General features: G+C 45.9%; 1 protein-coding gene across 1 annotated transcript; it reads left to right on the top strand.

Annotated features, from left to right (window-relative positions):
- Positions 1–861: 861 nt before the first annotated feature.
- On the top strand, positions 862–2,946 carry ATP5IF1 (ATP synthase inhibitory factor subunit 1). The gene is made up of 3 exons (XM_004314244.4): positions 862–1,018; positions 1,113–1,204; positions 2,675–2,946. Exons 1-3 carry the CDS (start codon positions 932–934, stop codon positions 2,817–2,819), a joined length of 324 nt encoding a protein of 107 aa, XP_004314292.1. The 5' UTR covers positions 862–931; the 3' UTR covers positions 2,820–2,946.
- Positions 2,947–15,891: the final 12,945 nt, after the last annotated feature.

Genomic DNA, 15,891 nt, shown 5'->3' with positions numbered 1-15,891 from the left:
CAGACACCTCCAATCTAAGTAAACTCTTCTTTAAACCGAGGTTAAATACACGTGACATACAATTAACCATTTTAAAATGAACAATTCAGTGGCCTTTAGTACATTCACAGTGTTGTGCAACCATCACCTCTATCTAGTTACAGAACAGTTGCATGGCCCCAAAAGGATACCCGGCACCTAATCAACATTTCGTACGCATATTTCCCAACCCCTGGCAACAACCAATCTGTGTATTGTCCTTATGGACTTACTTACTCTGGACATTTCATATAAATGCAGTCATACAACATGTGACCTTTTGTGTCTGGCTTCATTCGCTTAACATAATGTTTTCCAGGTTCATTCAAGGCATAGCATACATCATTATTTCATTATTTTTTATGGCTTAATAGTATTCCATCACATGTGTATAACAGTTTGTTTGTTCATTCGTCAGCTGATTGACATTTGGGTTGTTTCCATCTTTTGGCTACTGTGAATTGGTGCTGCTATGAACATGTGTTGAGTACCAGTTTTCTATTTGAGGGGTACAATTTCCTAGAAAGGAATTTGGTAATTCTATATTTAACCTTTTGAGCAACTGCCAAGCTGTTTTCCACAGCGGCTGAACAATTTTACATTCCTACCAGCGATGTAGGAGGTTTACAATTTCTTGACTTCTGCCCCTCTGTTCTAGCTTTTCTATCTCCTCCATTATTTTTCTCCAGTCCTTTGACCCTGGAGCCCTTGCTAGGGGTTGGCTAAGAATAGGCCCGCCTCTAGGCCAGGATTCGCTGCAAACTACAGGAACCCCGCCTCTCCCTCTCGTGATTCGCTACTCCCAGGTTCATCCCGCCTCTCTAGCGAAACGATTGGCGGCCTGGCCTGCAGCGCCCTTAGCTCCTGCGAAGCTTGCACCTCCGGTCACTGGAGGGGTGCTGCACTGACAGCAATGGCAGCCACGGCATTGGCGGCGCGGACGCGGTTCGGCGTGTGGAGCGTCTGGGCCATGCAGGGCCGGGGCTTCGGCTCGGAATCGGTACGCCGCCGGCGGTGCCTGTTGCCCCAGCCCTGAGCGCAGATCCCCTCTCTGCCGCCCTCACCTTTACCAATACCCCCGTCGCTTTCCGCAGGCAGACAATCTCGGCTCCAGTGCGGGCGCGGTCCGGGACGCCGGTGGAGCCTTCGGAAAAAAAGAGCAGGCCGAAGAGGAGCGATACTTCCGGTGAGGCCCACGGGACCCCGAATCCAGCCCTATATCTCTCACGGCCTTCCAGTCCTTCAACTGTCAGTCGCCCCACCCATCCCTCCCTGGCGTTCTGGGGCGCCCCATCCCCCAGTAGAACTCCCGGCCCCTGAACCCATTACACCCAACACTTGAGGACCCGACTCTCGCCACCTGTAGGGCGCTTCCCGTGCGCTGCCGAATCCCAAGGCCTCCACGCCCAAGCCGTTTCCACCTGCGGGTCTTCAGAACTCGCCAACCACCGCTCATCTGTTCCTGAATCTTTTACCATCCCCACCCGTGGAGTTTACCCCGCATCATGACAAACGCCCCCCAAATTCCTCGCAGAGTGTCTAGATCCGACGGTTCCAATACATGCAGACCCCCTGAGCCTGACTCCCTCGGCTCTCACCCACCCATCACCCCAGGCCTCAGCTTTGCTAGCCCCGCGTGGATGGATTCCCTGACTCCTCAGACCCTCTCAGCCATTTCTAGACAGCCCCCCGCCCACCTCTCCAACTGGCCTGAGCGAGTGGGTCGTAGAGCATGTAGCAGCTGCTCATGGCTGGAACCCCATCCCCCACTCCTCGGAGACTTGGCCTGCTCCACCCAGCCCAGCTTTTAGGAGTATGGTGTGGACTGGGCCTACCTATCGTGTTTACCAACCTCGAGTTATCTTACAGTGACTTCTATCCACAGTGAGGAGCAGCGTGGAACTAATCTAGCTTCTGCTTCTCCTTGACCTATCTTTTCTCTTCCACCCTCTCTTGCTCACTCTTAAGAATTACCACCATAGCACTTGCCATACCAGAGAGACAAGGTGCAGCCCTTAGAGATCATCTAATTGGCCTCCTGCATTGTACAGTTATGGAAAACAGAGGCCCGTATGTGGCCGAACCAACATTTGAATCATCCCTTCTTGAGACCTAAACTTGGACTGCCAAGTACTGCGAGAGACCGCTTCTTCCCCCCGCCCCCCGCCTTCATTTTGGCCTTTACAGTGGGTCTTGCAGTTCTCAGGTAAAGAAAGCCCTAGATTAACTGGGATAGGACACATATATTTGTCCTTTAACTATGCCCCTTCGTATATCCCACCCCCACCTTTTGCTCTTTTTCCTCCCAAAAGGGATTCTGTTCTCTGGGTTGTTCCTCTAATAAGTCCCCCAGTTAGGGACTTAAGTCATACCTCTCTGGAGTTTTCTACTGAATCTGAAAGGAATCCATCATTAGCGGTGGAATTTCAGGCACTAGCACCAGGAAGATGGAATCATTTTGGTCATCTCCTAAAAATGATACACCTTAAGGTGGAGTATTCTTAATATGGGGCTTGAGAGGGTAGACGAGGATGACCAGCCAGACTCCCATGGGATTGGGACTCCTGTTCTTTGCCTTAGGTATTTCAGATTATGCTTAGAGGTCTCTTTGGGGTGAAGGATTGGGATTAAACCAAGAGCCACTATGTCCTTGTAGAGCTCGTGCTAAAGAACAGCTGGCAGCCTTGAAGAAACACCATGAAAATGAGATCTCTCATCACATGAAGGAGATTGAGCACCTGCAGAAAGAAATTGAGCGGCACAAGCAGTCAATCAAGAAACTAAAACGTGATGATGATTAAGTGCACACAGTTCCCTATAGCATGGCTACCTGTTATTGCCCACTTCTCTTAAACCAGACATAGTTCTGGTTTAATTAATATCTATCTGTGTGCTTCCAACAAATTATAATAAATTGTCATCAGTGAACTGTGTCTAATGCCTTCTATCTGAAGAGGGGTAGGGGGATACACTACTGAACCACTAAAATGAATCAGACAGGGTACCAGCAGTAGGGAACTTGGAGACAAAGCACAGTGTGATAAGTGCTGTGCAACATGGGGGGACCAATGTGACATGGAGAATGGAAAGGCCCCTTTCCCTGTCGGACACTAGTCAAGAGGTGTTCAGAGAAAGCTTCTTAAGGAATAAACCTCAATCCAAAGCGTAAGGTCAAGAGCAGCCTGGAAAACAGGAGTGATTGCTTAAAAAGGTGTAATTCAAGGCACCATCAATAATCACACCATTTTGCATTTATAAAATGGAGTAAACAGCTCTTCATATGAACTAGTTATCCTTGTTCTAATTATCCTTGCGCAGGTTGAGAAGGCTGGAATTAGAAATCATGTGTTGCCTTGGCATCCAGGTGTTTTGACTCCTAATCAAATCTGTTAACAGCACAGAATCAGAATTATTTCTTAGGCTATATTTTGCTTTGCCGAGTATGCTCTTGATTCAAATTAGACTTTAAGGCCTTGTTTAGCTAAATTATTATACAAACTACTTGTGTAATTCGTCCAGACAAAAAACAAAACAAAACTTCAAGTGACCTATGGGCCATTGGCAAGACATTTTCAATTCTCCAGTTCAGTAGATCATTTGCCCCAGAATTGTGACGAGTCTTTTGTTGTAAGACCTTATTACACAAAAGCCTTTAGGGCCACTGAGTGATAACAGCTTGGATAAGTCATTGACCCTGCCCTTGCAGACCAGAAACAATGGCTGTTTCCAAAACTTGTCCATGATGCTACTGATGAAAAGCTTATTTATGGTACTCTTGAGGTATGAGTGCTGAGATTCTAGTGGCCAGCAACAAAATGACCTCAAAGATGAAGTGCAAGAAATGATTATATTAAGTCATATACCTTTTTTAAAATTTTAGAACACTACAAAATTTGAAAAGTTTAAAAATTGGTTGAGGAACAAGTAATATCTTCCATTTCGCATTTTTGTGACCAAAGAAAGGCATACAAAATCTCCTAAGTTTGGCGATTCCCTGGCAGTCTAGTGGTTAGTACTCCCTGCTTTCACTGCCATGGGCCCAGGTTCGATCCCTGATGGGGGAACTAAGATCCCGCAAGCGACGTGGCCAAAAACAAAACAAAACAACCTCTTAAGTTTGAAGATGACAGTGTTTTCATGACTTACAATCAATAATTTCCTTATTGGGAATGATGTTCCTGAGTTGATTCCTCAATAGCAGTGTACCATCTGCTCTTGTCCTATATTTTAAATAAAAATCAGTCTAATGATGATTGAAGCAAAAAGTTGGAACTTTAACGTGAAAATGAGGAATCGTGAGTTTGAATTCTTAAAAAGGTTAAATGAATTTTTGGAGCAGCCTAATTTAAGACTACCTGAGCTTTATGGGACTTCCTGGTGGTCCAGTGGGTAAGACTCTGCACTCCCAGTGCAGGAGCCTGGGTTCAATCCTTGTTCGGGGAACACATCCCATATGCATCCCGCAACTAAGAGTCCGCATGCCACAGCGAACATCCCGCATGCTGCAACTAAGACCCGGCAAAAACCTAAATAATTTTTTTTTTTTTAAACTGGGACTTCCTGGTGGCACAGTGGTTAAGAATCTGCCTGCATGCAGGGGACATGGGTTCAATCCCTGGTCCGGGAAGAGCCCACATGCCGCGGAGCAACTAAGCCCATGCACCACAACTACTGAGCCCGTGAGCAACAACTACGCTCATTAAATCTCATGATATTTCTGGTAAATAGGTTCATACCATTAGCTTAATTTTATAACCAAAGTAACAGAAGCAGAGAATAGTGAATAACTTTCTCAAGGTCACACAACCAGGTTTGTGCTGAGCAAGAACTTTACTTCAGAACTCCTGCTCCCACAGTCTTGAGTTGCAGTTCCAGTGTAGCGGTTCAGCTTCCTGTTAACTACCTCCTCACTGTGGGACAGGTTGGGGGTGGTGGGACTTGCCTGGACAATTGGGGACGACCCTGGGTTGTTCCACTATTCTTGAATATGCATTGCTGCATACCCTATGTATTCCATTTTCAGATTTCTGAAACGTATTCATTAAAAATTATATTTAGGGGACTTCCCTGGTGGCTCAGCGGTTAAGAATCCGCCTGCCGATGCAGGGGACACGGGTTCGATCCCTGGTCCGGGAAGATCCCACGTGCCGCACAGCAACTAAGCCCGTGCACCACAACTACTGAGCCTGAGCTCTGGAGCCCATGAGCCACAACTGCTGAGCCTGCATGCCACAACCACTGAAGCCTGCTTGCCTAGAACCTGTGCTTTGCAACAAGAGAAGCCACTGCAGTGAGAAGCCTGCGCACCGCAAGGAAGAGTAGCCCCCGTTCGCTGCAACTAGAGAAAGCCCGTGCGCAGCAACGGAGACCCAATGTAGCCAAAAATAAATTAATTAAAAAAAAAAAAAAAGACTGAGTGACAGCATCCGAAGAAGCCTGGCATTGAGAGAGACCCTTGGTTCCTGGGGAACTGACAATACTTCAGCCTTTCTATCTGGAGCCTGGAGGGAGCAATGGGGGAGGAGGAGGAAGTGTGGTGAGTTCTATGAATCTTCCCAGGGCTGAGTTGGCCATTTGTAAGCTGAATCAGTCACCGTTTCCTACTTCTTAGTCCTTCCTTCCTCCTTCCTTCTTTCCAGCCTCTCTCCCTCCTTTGCTCCTTTCCCTCTTCTTTTTAGGTGCAGTCCTTTATTAGAGCAGAAAACTCCTAAACCACTTGTATCCTACTTGCAGGAATTGGAAACACTGGAAAGGAACAAAAAGCTTCAGAGCAGGCAAAGGAACAAAGAAGTACAAGGAGATGTACGCCAACACTTCACATGTTGGTGCCACCCGACACAACCTCTCAATTAGCAGATGCCACAGGTACCTCCTTGCTCATCAGTCTTTTTATTAACTTGAGGTAAAATTCACATAACATAAAATGAATCATTATCCATTTAAAGTGTAAAATTCAGTGGCATTTAGTATATTCACAGTGTTGTGCAAACATTGCCTCTATTTAGTTTGAGACACTTTCATCACCCCAAAAGGAAATTCCATACCCATTAAGCTGTCACTCTCCATTTACCCCTCCACCCAGCCCCTGGCAACCGCTAGTCTGATTTCTGTTTCCATAGACTTGACTTGCCTGTTCTGAATGTCACATGCAAATAGAATCATACAATGTCTGACATTTTGTGTCTAGCTTCTTTCACTTAGAATAAGGTTTTCAAGGTTCATCCATGTAGCATGTTTTAGTACTTCACTCCATTTTTTATTTCTTTTATTTTTTTTTATTTTTTTGCGGTACGCGGGCCTCTCACTGTTGTGGCCTCTCCCGTTGCGGAGCACAGGCTCCGGATGCGCAGGCTCAGCGGCCATGGCTCACAGGCCCAGCAGCTCTGCGGCATGTGGGATCTTCCCGGACCGGAGCACGAACCCGTGTCCCCTGCATCGGCAGGCGGACTCTCAACCACTGCGCCACAGGGAAGCCCCTTCACTCCATTTTTTAAATGGCAGAATAATATTCCATTGTATGGATATACCACACTTTAGACTATCCATTCATCAATTGATAGACATTTGGCTTGTTTCCACCTTTTGGCTGTCGTGAATAGTGCTGCTAAAAACATTCCTGTACGAGTATTTGTTTGGACACCTGTTTTCAATTCTTTTGGATACATATCTAGGAGTGAAATTGCTGGGTCATAGGGTAATTCTATGTTTAACCTAGTGAGGAACTGCCAAATTGTTTATCCACAGTGGTATTTTGCATCTCCACCAGCAATGTACAGAGTTCCAGTTTGTCCACATCTCTACTACCACTTGTTATATCTGACTTTTTGACTCTAGCTATCCTAATGTGTGTAAAGTGGTAGCTCATTGGGCTTCCCTGGTGGTGCAGTGATTGAGAGTCCGCCTGCCGATGCAGGGGACACAGGCTCGTGCCCCGGTCTGGGAAGATCCCACATGCCGTGGAGCGGCTAGGCCTGTGAGCCATGGCCGCTGAGCCTGCGTGTCAGGAGCCTGTGCTCCGCAACGGGAGAGGTCACAACAGTGAGAGGCCCGCGTACAGCAAAAAAAAAAAAAAAAAAGTGGTAGCTCATTGTGGTTTTGATTTGCATTTTCCTGATGACTAATGATATTGGCCAATAGGCTGTTTGTATATCTTCTTTGAATAAACAGCCATTCAAGTCCTTTGCCTATTTTGAATTGGATTGTGTTCTTGTTCAGTTTCCAGAATTCTTTATTTTATTTATTTTTTATATAGATTTTACTTATTTATTTATTTATTGGCTGTGTTGGGTCTTCCGTTGCTGTGCATGGGCTGTCTCTAGTTGCGGCGAGCGGGGGCTACTCTTCGTTGAGGTGCGAGGGCTTCTCATTGCAGTGGCTTCTCTTGTTGCAGAGTACAGGCTCTAGGCACGCAGCCTTCAGTAGTTGTGGCACACGGGCTTCAGTAGTTGTGGCTCACGGGCTCTAGAGCGTGGGCTCAGTAGTTGTGGCACACAGGCTTAGTTGAACCGTGGCATGTGGGATCTTCCTGGACCAAGGCTCAAACCCGTGTCCCCTGCATTGGCAGGCGGATTCTTAACCACTGCGCCACCAGGGAAGCCCCCAGAATTCCTTATATACTCTGGATACTAGATATATAATTAGCAAAAATTTTCTCCCATTCTGTGATTTTAGATGAGGTCCTGGGAGTGGGACCCTCATGACGGGATTAGTGCCTTTATAAGAAGAGACACCAGAGAGCTTGCTTGCTCACTCTCTGCCATCTGTGGACACAGGGAGAAGACAGCCATTTGCAAGCCAGGAAGAGAGCTCTCCCCAGTACATGAACATGCTGGCACCTTATCTTGGACTTCCAGGCTCCAGAACTGTGACAAAATTAATTTCGGTTTTTTAAGCTACCCAGTCTATGATATTTTGTTATGGCAGCCCGGCCTAAGGAAGGCATCAATAACATTCACAGAAATAAACTTCTAAAAGTTTTTACAATTAGCATCAAGAGAAATGTATTTGTTCATAGCCTTTGACTCATGGATTTGCTTCTAGAAATTTAACCTGGGGAACTAATCAGGAATATAATGCAATATTTTGTATGTAAGAGTTTTATCTCATTTTGATATAAAGTAGTGAAAAATGTCCAGCAATAGGTATTAATGAACAAATTATATGACACATGAACATTCTGCAACCATTAAAAATTATGTTTAAGGGGAATTCCTTGGCAGTCCAGTGGCTAGGGCTTCGCACTTTCACTGCCATGGCCCGGGTTCAACTCCTGGTCAGGAAACAGATCCCGCAAGCCCCACAATGTGGTCAAAAAAAAAAGAAAGAAAGAAAGAAAGAAATGTTTAAGGACACTTATTTGAAAAGATATATGCACCTCTATGTTCATTGCAGCATTGTTTACAATAGCCAAGATATGGAAACAACCTCAGTGCCCGTCAATGGATGAATGGATAAAGATGTTGTATAAATATACAATGGAATACCATAAAAAAAGGAGAAAAAAAAAGGAGAAATCTTGTTACTTGCGACAACATGGGTGGACATTGAGGGCATTATGCTAAGTGAAATAAGTCAGATGGAGAAAGACAAATACCATATTATTTCACTTCTATGTGGAATATTAAAAAACAGAAATAAATGAACAAACAAAACAAACACATAGAGAACAGATTGGTGGTTACCAGAGGGGAAGGAGGGTGGGGGAAGGGACAAATGGGTAAAGGGGGTCAACTGTATGGTGACAGATGGAAACTACACTTTTGGTGGTGAGCATGCTATGGTATATGCAGAAGTCAAATTATAATGTTGTATGCATGAAACATAATGTTATAAACCAATTTTACCTCAATTAAAAAAAAAAAGAGGACTTCCCTGGTGGTGCAGTGGTTGAGAATCCGCCTGCTAATGCAGGGGACACGGGTTCGAGACCTGGTCCAGGAAGATCCCACATGCCACAGAGCAACAAAGCCTGTGCACCACAACTACTGAGCCAGTACTCTAGAGCCCGTGAGCCACAACTACTGAGCCCGCGTACCACAACTACTGAAGCCCGCGTGCCTAGAGCCAGTGCTCTGCAACAAGAGAAGCCACCACAATGAGAAGCCGCTGCACCGCAACGAAAAGTAGCCCCCGCTCGCCGCAACTAAAGAAAGCCCACGCGCAGCAACAAAGACCCAACAGCCAAAGATAAGTAAGTAAATAAATAAATTTATTTTAAAAAATTACTAAAAATAACATGACCTATCAGTAAAATCACGTTATTATGAATTTTTTAAAAATTAAGGAATATTTAATATTTTGAAAATTATCACGAAATGTAGTAAGTGGAAAAAGCAGGCTACACAACCATACATAATTTATATACCGTAAATATAAGCATAGGTTAAAGAATAAATATATAATAGTAATATATTACATATATATAATAAATAAATATACGCAAAAAATAAAAGCCAACATGTTAACATTGATTCTCTCTTGGTAGTAGGATTAGAATTTCGAAGGGATTTCCCCCACCACCCCCCGCTCTTCAAAAGGATCTTTTTTTTTTAAGTTACAAACGTAATACATCTTGGCTTTTAAACAATTATTAAACAAGTGTAGTGTATGAAGTCTTATAATTTCTCTATTATCCCTTTATCTCAGAGGTAACTGGACCCTAACAGTTTGTTGCAAACTGCACATCCTTCCAGACTTTTGTTGCCTCTGTGTAATCACGAACATATCTATGACATCATTCTAAATGTATCACTGTGCAACTTGGTTTTTTGTTTCTTTGTTTTAACCTAACATTAAATCCAGCACACCTGGGCTTCCCTGCTGGCACACTGGTTAAGAATCCGCCTGCCAGTGCAGGGGACACGGGTTAGTTCCCTGGTCCGGGAAGATCTCACATGCTGCAGAGCAAATAAGCCCGTGCGCCACAACTACTGAGCCTGCGCTCTAGAGCCCACAAGCCACAACTACTGGGCCTGCGTGCTGCAACTACTGAAGCCTGCGCCCCTAGAGCCCGTGCTCCTACAACAAGAGAAGCCATCGCAGTGAGAAGCCCGCGCACCGCACTGAAGAGTAGCCCCAGCTCGCCCGCCGCAACTAGAGAAAGCCCGCGTGCAGCAACGAAGACCCAACACAGCCCCAAAAAATAATTAATTAAAGAAATAGAAAAAAAATTTTTAAAGCATATTTATAAAAAAATAAAATACAGCACACCTTTTCATTTCACGTAGAGCACCTATTGAACACGTAGAGCACCTACAACAGAGCACGTAGAGCTGTCTCCTTCTGCTTCTTTGCTGCGTTATGTTCCACAAAAAAAAAAAAAGGAGAGGTGGAGGAATATAATTTCGGGTTATTTGTTTGTGGTGCGCGGGCCTCTCACTGTTGTAGCCTCTCCCGTTGCGGAGCACAGGCTCCGGACGCGCAGGCTCAGCGGCCATGGCCCACGGGCCCAGCCGCTCCGCGGCATGTGGGGACCTTCCCCGACCGGGGCACGAACCCGTGTCCCCTGCATCGGCAGGCGGACTCTCAACCACTGCGCCACCAGGGAAGCGCTCGGGTTATTTCTTTTGTTTCTTTATACTTTTCTGTATTTTCCAATCTTCTGCAATAACGTGTGTCACATAATTTGGAAGGGAAAAACATGAACTAAAACCAAAAGTTCATTAAAAGAAGAAAAGGAAAGAGGAAAAAAAGAAATGGAAAGCGAATGGGGTAGTCCGCGCCCCCTCCCACAGGGGCGGTATCGGGCGGAGGGAGGGGCGGGCCGCCGCAGTCCTTACCAATCAGAGCCCGGTTGATAAGCAGAGCCAGGAGAATTTGGAGACACCCCCCGCCCAGCAATCAGCCTGGGGGGTTAGCTTCCCTAACCAGCCTGGAAACCAGCCTAGGCCTAGCCTGAGTGCCGCTGCGGGCTGCTATTGGCTGCCAGATAACCCCGCCCATCTTCCTGCTCATTGGCCGCCGTGGTTTTCATAAGAGGGGCCTGTTGCTGAGCAGAAAGAAGTAAGTGCCGCTGCTTTTGCTAAGGAGAGACTTTTAGGCTGCAAACGTACTGGGCGCCCTTGGGTCAAAAAAGCAACATTACTAACCATCGTTTATTCAGTCCCCACTAAATGCCAGGCTTCCTGATCCAAATTTTTTAATTTAATGGTGATAACCACCTTTCTTGAACACCCAACAACCTACCAGTCACTGAGCTAGGTACTTTAAAATAAGAACAACAGTAACAATTTAAACGATAATTACAGTTTACTGAACACTTAACCTGCATCAAACCTTGTTAAGGGATTTGTATGTATCAACTCTCATCCTCACAACAGTCCCTGTGAAGGTAAATGTTATTGCCCCATTTTACATAACAGGAAGCAAGTTCAGAGAGGTGAAGTGACTTGCCTAGGTTCACACAGCTATAAAGTATAAGAATTGGACCCTCAACTCTGATATCCTGCTTCCAAGTACAACTTTTTTTGGGGGGGGGGCGGGTAACGCAAGGCTTTTCAGGGTAGGAAGAGGTGGAACAGGTTGATGACAAGGTCCTGGGGCATTGCTCCAGTGACAGGCTTCAGGGTGATTGTCTGAGAATGGGATATCTGGAGCCTCTAGGCCTGGAGGAGAGGGGGAAAGAGGGTGAGCAAAACACCAGAGCAAGAACACTTCTTTCTGGAAATGTGAGACTCCTGGCGCAGTCTGTTGTGGCGCAGGTGGCCCTGGACTGGGGGCCCGGACCCCAAGGTTCTAAATACTGCTCTGTGGCCAACTGCCTGGGGAACCTTGGGCAAATGCCTTCTCTCTGGACCCCAGGATTCCTGCCTGTAAGATGAGAGTAAGCCAAAACAAGGGGATGTGTATTCGGGCTGGGGGTCTTTGGGGAGTCTGGTTCCTGGTGGCAGCAGGGGAACCCTCAGCAACCACACAATCTTTACCTAGCTGTTGCCTGACCTCTTTTCAGGACCTGACGATTCTGTGAACTGAAAAATCCACCTTTTTCCCCAGCCCGTTCTGAGCTATAGCAGAGTCCTGCCTGCAGGGTGCGCTGAGGGCTCACAGCCGACAAAACCAAACTGGAGCTCGTCGGGTTTTTTGTTTTATTTATTAAGAGGGGTGAATTTTTGAAACCTTTTTGAAGATTTCTGTCCTCAGGATACAATCGATGAACCTGAATTATATGTATTGCCCAACATCAGTTCTTTCCACAGTGGCTCTGGAGCTAATTTCAATTCCTTTGTTTTCCGGATGAGGAAAAAGATTCCAAGAGATGAAAAAAAATTCACTTTGGGTCACATAGCTAAAACCTAGCACCCTACTTGCCTGACTCCTGGGCAGTGCTCTTAGGAGAGAGTTGGCTCTGTTTTCAAGAGTCTGTGGCTGTTGTGCCCCCTAATGCACAACTCCTGGGTACAGTTTCAATTTTGGTTGTATAGCTTGACAGCTCAGGACCTGTCAGCCAGAAGGACCTCCCTCAGCACCTAGCAAAATGCCTGCTTAATGAGTAATTAAATGAATGAATGTATGAATGAGCCACAGAGGTTGAGTCTGCTTTGTTTTTATCAAATAAACCAGCTGGAGTTGGGTTTCTTTCCTGAAATTCCCCCAAGGCAGAAATTAAATTCTGTGATGGGAGGGGAGCGCGTGGCAAAACAATAAGAACTCAGAAAATTACATCTGGACTGATAAATCAAAGCCCCAGATCTGGTCAGGGTACAAGAATATTCTACTGTAGTAAAGTGATCCCAGAATTGGGGATTCGAAAATTAATTTAGGAAGAATAAATACAGAACAGATGAGAATCCCATTAGGGTTAAAATCTGCGAGAGGGTCTGAAGCTAAAGAAACCTCAGAAACATTTCAAATCCAACCTAGATGTATCTTCAGGACTGGAATGTGATTGAGGAATAAAAAGAGCTTTGGCCAATCAGTGGCCTCAACACAGCTGATGCAAGCGTGGAGAGTATGGCAACAGGAGGTGGATCTTTCTGAGCCAAAAATACAAGGCATGGAGGAGGGGAGGAACAAACCCAGGCAATGTCACCTGGCCATGTCCTCCTGGGCTGAAAGCTTCCCCGCTGGACTTCCAGAGCCCAGCACAGTGCCTGGTACACACTAGATGGTCAATAAATGTTTAGTGAATGAAAGAGAGGGAAGAAGCCGGAGCCCTAACCAGCAGTTTTGCTCTGAGTGGAATTAGTTCAGGGATTCATCTTTTCACTGGCTCCTTTTGCTCAGATTCCAACTGCCCTAGCCACCTTCAGATGATAATTTGGCTTTTCATGGAGGCTGTCCTATAAAGAGGGATGTACTGCCCCATCAATTATAGGCCACTTGACAATTATGTTTCTCACTCCCAATTAATATATTGGAATTCTGCTTTATGCATCAGTTCCTTGTGCCAGCCTGCTTCTTACATATTCAGGTCTTTCTCTCATCAGTGGTGCAGTGGAATTTCTGCTTTGGAGTCATCCCTAACTAGGTTTGAATCCTTACTCAACATATTACTAAGCCGTCTGAACTTTGTCAACACACCTCTTTAGCTTCAGTAACCTCATCTGTCAAATGGGCCATAATGCCTACTTCATGAGATTGTGGTGAGAGTTACATGAGATAACAGATGTATCCTGGACTGTTGTTGGAGCTCAGTAAATGGTAGTATCTGTGTCCCTTCTGAGCTTTCTTTCCAAGGAGTTTGGGTCACAAAATCTCATCCAACTGAGAATATCAGTATCTCTTGCTTTTCACAAATTCACTAACTTTGTAAGTGAAGCCTTGGGAATGATTTAGTCGCTTCCTTGAAGGTTATAAAGGGTCATTCTACAAAGGAGAGCAACTCATATTCATTAATTCAAAAGTATTTCCTGAGGACTTACTACACGCCAGTGGGGGTAGAGAGACACAGTTCCTGCCTTAAAGGAGTTCTGACACAGTCTGATGCAGTCAAAAGAAGACATTGTATGACCTTGATACAAAGTTTTACTTTTCTGAACTCGAGCTTCCTCACTTTGCAAAAGTGGTCAATAACATATTCCATTGTTAGTTGGAGAGAAGGGGTAAGGCATTCAGACCCCATAACAATGCTGCTTCAAATTTGAAGGCCAGCGGTACAAAAAGGTAGAAACAATGTGTTGAGGAGTTGAACAGTGGGAGGGATTATTTTCAGCTGAGCTGAAGAAGCAATACTGTCTATAGGAAGTAGAATTTTGAAGCCTTCATTCAGGCCACAGTTACCAATAAAGGCATTGATTGCTGGGTTGGAGTTCAGTGGCCAGAGCTTTGCAGAGAAAGGCTTAAAGATCAAACAAGGAACATGAAGGTGGCCGTGATAGGGCTAGAAAGGTAAATTGAGGCAGATCTTGGCAGATATTGAATGTCAATCTACAGGTTTGACCTTTATTCTGTAGCTGATGAAATACCAGTAAAGCTGATCTAAACATTGACATTACAGAGTAGATTTTGAAAATAAAAGCTGAATCTGACATATTGGGGTGGGGGGTGATTTCAAGGGGAATTCAATTCAAAGGAAGATTTAGTCAACAAGAACATGTTACTGGCAGGACATTGTACTAGGTGGCATAGGGCAGAAGACAAAGATGTTAAGATGTGGACCCTGTCCTCAAGAAGCTTATAATCAAAAGGGTGAGATAAGACATGTACACAGAAAAATACAACCCAAGGTAGACTGTGATAAGTGTTATAATAGAACCCCAGCCCAAGTGCCTGAGCTCAGCAGAGGGTGAGATTAATTTACTTCTCCCAAGAGACTGGAGGCAGGAGACCAAGTCAGAGGGTCGTCTTTGGAATCCTAAGCCTAGACCCAGGAAGTCTCAGAGGCGATGTCGGAGGTCATCCAGTCCACTTTTGGTCCTGTCGGGATTCTCTGTCCCAAGTAAACAGTAACTTTAAAACTGAAACAAAAAGTGGAGCTCTGAAGAAAAACTGTGAAGAGGCTGTGGGAAGGGAAAAGAAGAAGACGAATTCAGCTTTGAGGTGCTGAGGTGCTGGTAGAAGCGACTTACTTCCAAATGGAGAGTTGAAGGCCAGGAAATGGATGAGATCAGGGAGGGAGAGTGTGCCTGGAGAGAGGAAAGATGAAAACAGTAACTAGGGGAACACCCACGTTCCAGGAGTGGGGAGGAGAAAGAGGAGTCAGAGAAGGAGTGGCCAGAGAGAGGTGAGAAAAAAAAAACAACAGTAGAATACCTTGTTACAAAGTTTTTAGAAGAGGGCTATGGAAGACAGGGTGGGAGGCCCCAAGGGAGCAGAAGAGGGGAAACTGCAGCAATAGGGACTGAGGTTAGACCAGAGGTTGCCATGGACCTTTCAATGAATGAAGGCTTTTCCAGAGACTCCACAAATAAGCTGGATTCCCTGTGTCTGGTACATTTTAAGATGGAGCCTTCCCGGAGGCCAGAGGAACCGGGCTATGTGCTCTGATCTCCAAAGATCTGGCGGTCAGCTCTGTAATTAGCACTACCTCTCCTAACTCGAACCAGTCCCTCCAGGAACTGAAAAGCTGAAGAACATACTTGAGAGGGATTTCACACCCGGCTCTCTGGCCCAGCCCGGTGAAGTCCCGTTTCGTCATGCAGCTTTAATGACTCTCCGGAATGTCACTCTCGTCTGGTATTGCCAGCAATCTGACCAAACCCCCTTGCAAAAGTTTGCAGCATTCGTCCGGGGCGGACTACAGCTCCCAGAGTTCCCGGGCGCTTCCCGGTGCCGATTGGCTGAGCCGTAGGCTCCAGAGGGCGGTGTCGCCCCGCCTCCCCAGGAAACAGGCATCTGATTGGCTGCGGCGCGGGGCTTTTGTGTCCCCGCCCTTCCCCAGGGACCGCGGCGGGCAGAGCGGAGCTGCTGGTGTCAGAGCCCGGAGAGCGCTGGCAG

This window comes from Tursiops truncatus, chromosome 1, assembly GCF_011762595.2.
Source record: "Tursiops truncatus isolate mTurTru1 chromosome 1, mTurTru1.mat.Y, whole genome shotgun sequence".
In the NCBI taxonomy this organism is placed as follows: domain Eukaryota; kingdom Metazoa; phylum Chordata; class Mammalia; order Artiodactyla; family Delphinidae; genus Tursiops; species Tursiops truncatus.
Note: the sequence above shows the minus strand (reverse complement) of the source record. Positions and strands in the feature narration are given on the sequence as shown.

Bases quoted from the DNA above. Each gene is read 5' to 3' on its own strand.
- ATP5IF1 (XM_004314244.4), top strand. From the start codon at position 932: ATGGCAGCCACGGCATTGGCGGCGCGGACGCGGTTCGGCGTGTGGAGC. The intron at 1,019-1,112 runs GTACGCCGCCGG...CGCTTTCCGCAG, and splicing joins GGGGCTTCGGCTCGGAATCG to GCAGACAATCTCGGCTCCAG. The intron at 1,205-2,674 runs GTGAGGCCCACG...ATGTCCTTGTAG, and splicing joins GAAGAGGAGCGATACTTCCG to AGCTCGTGCTAAAGAACAGC.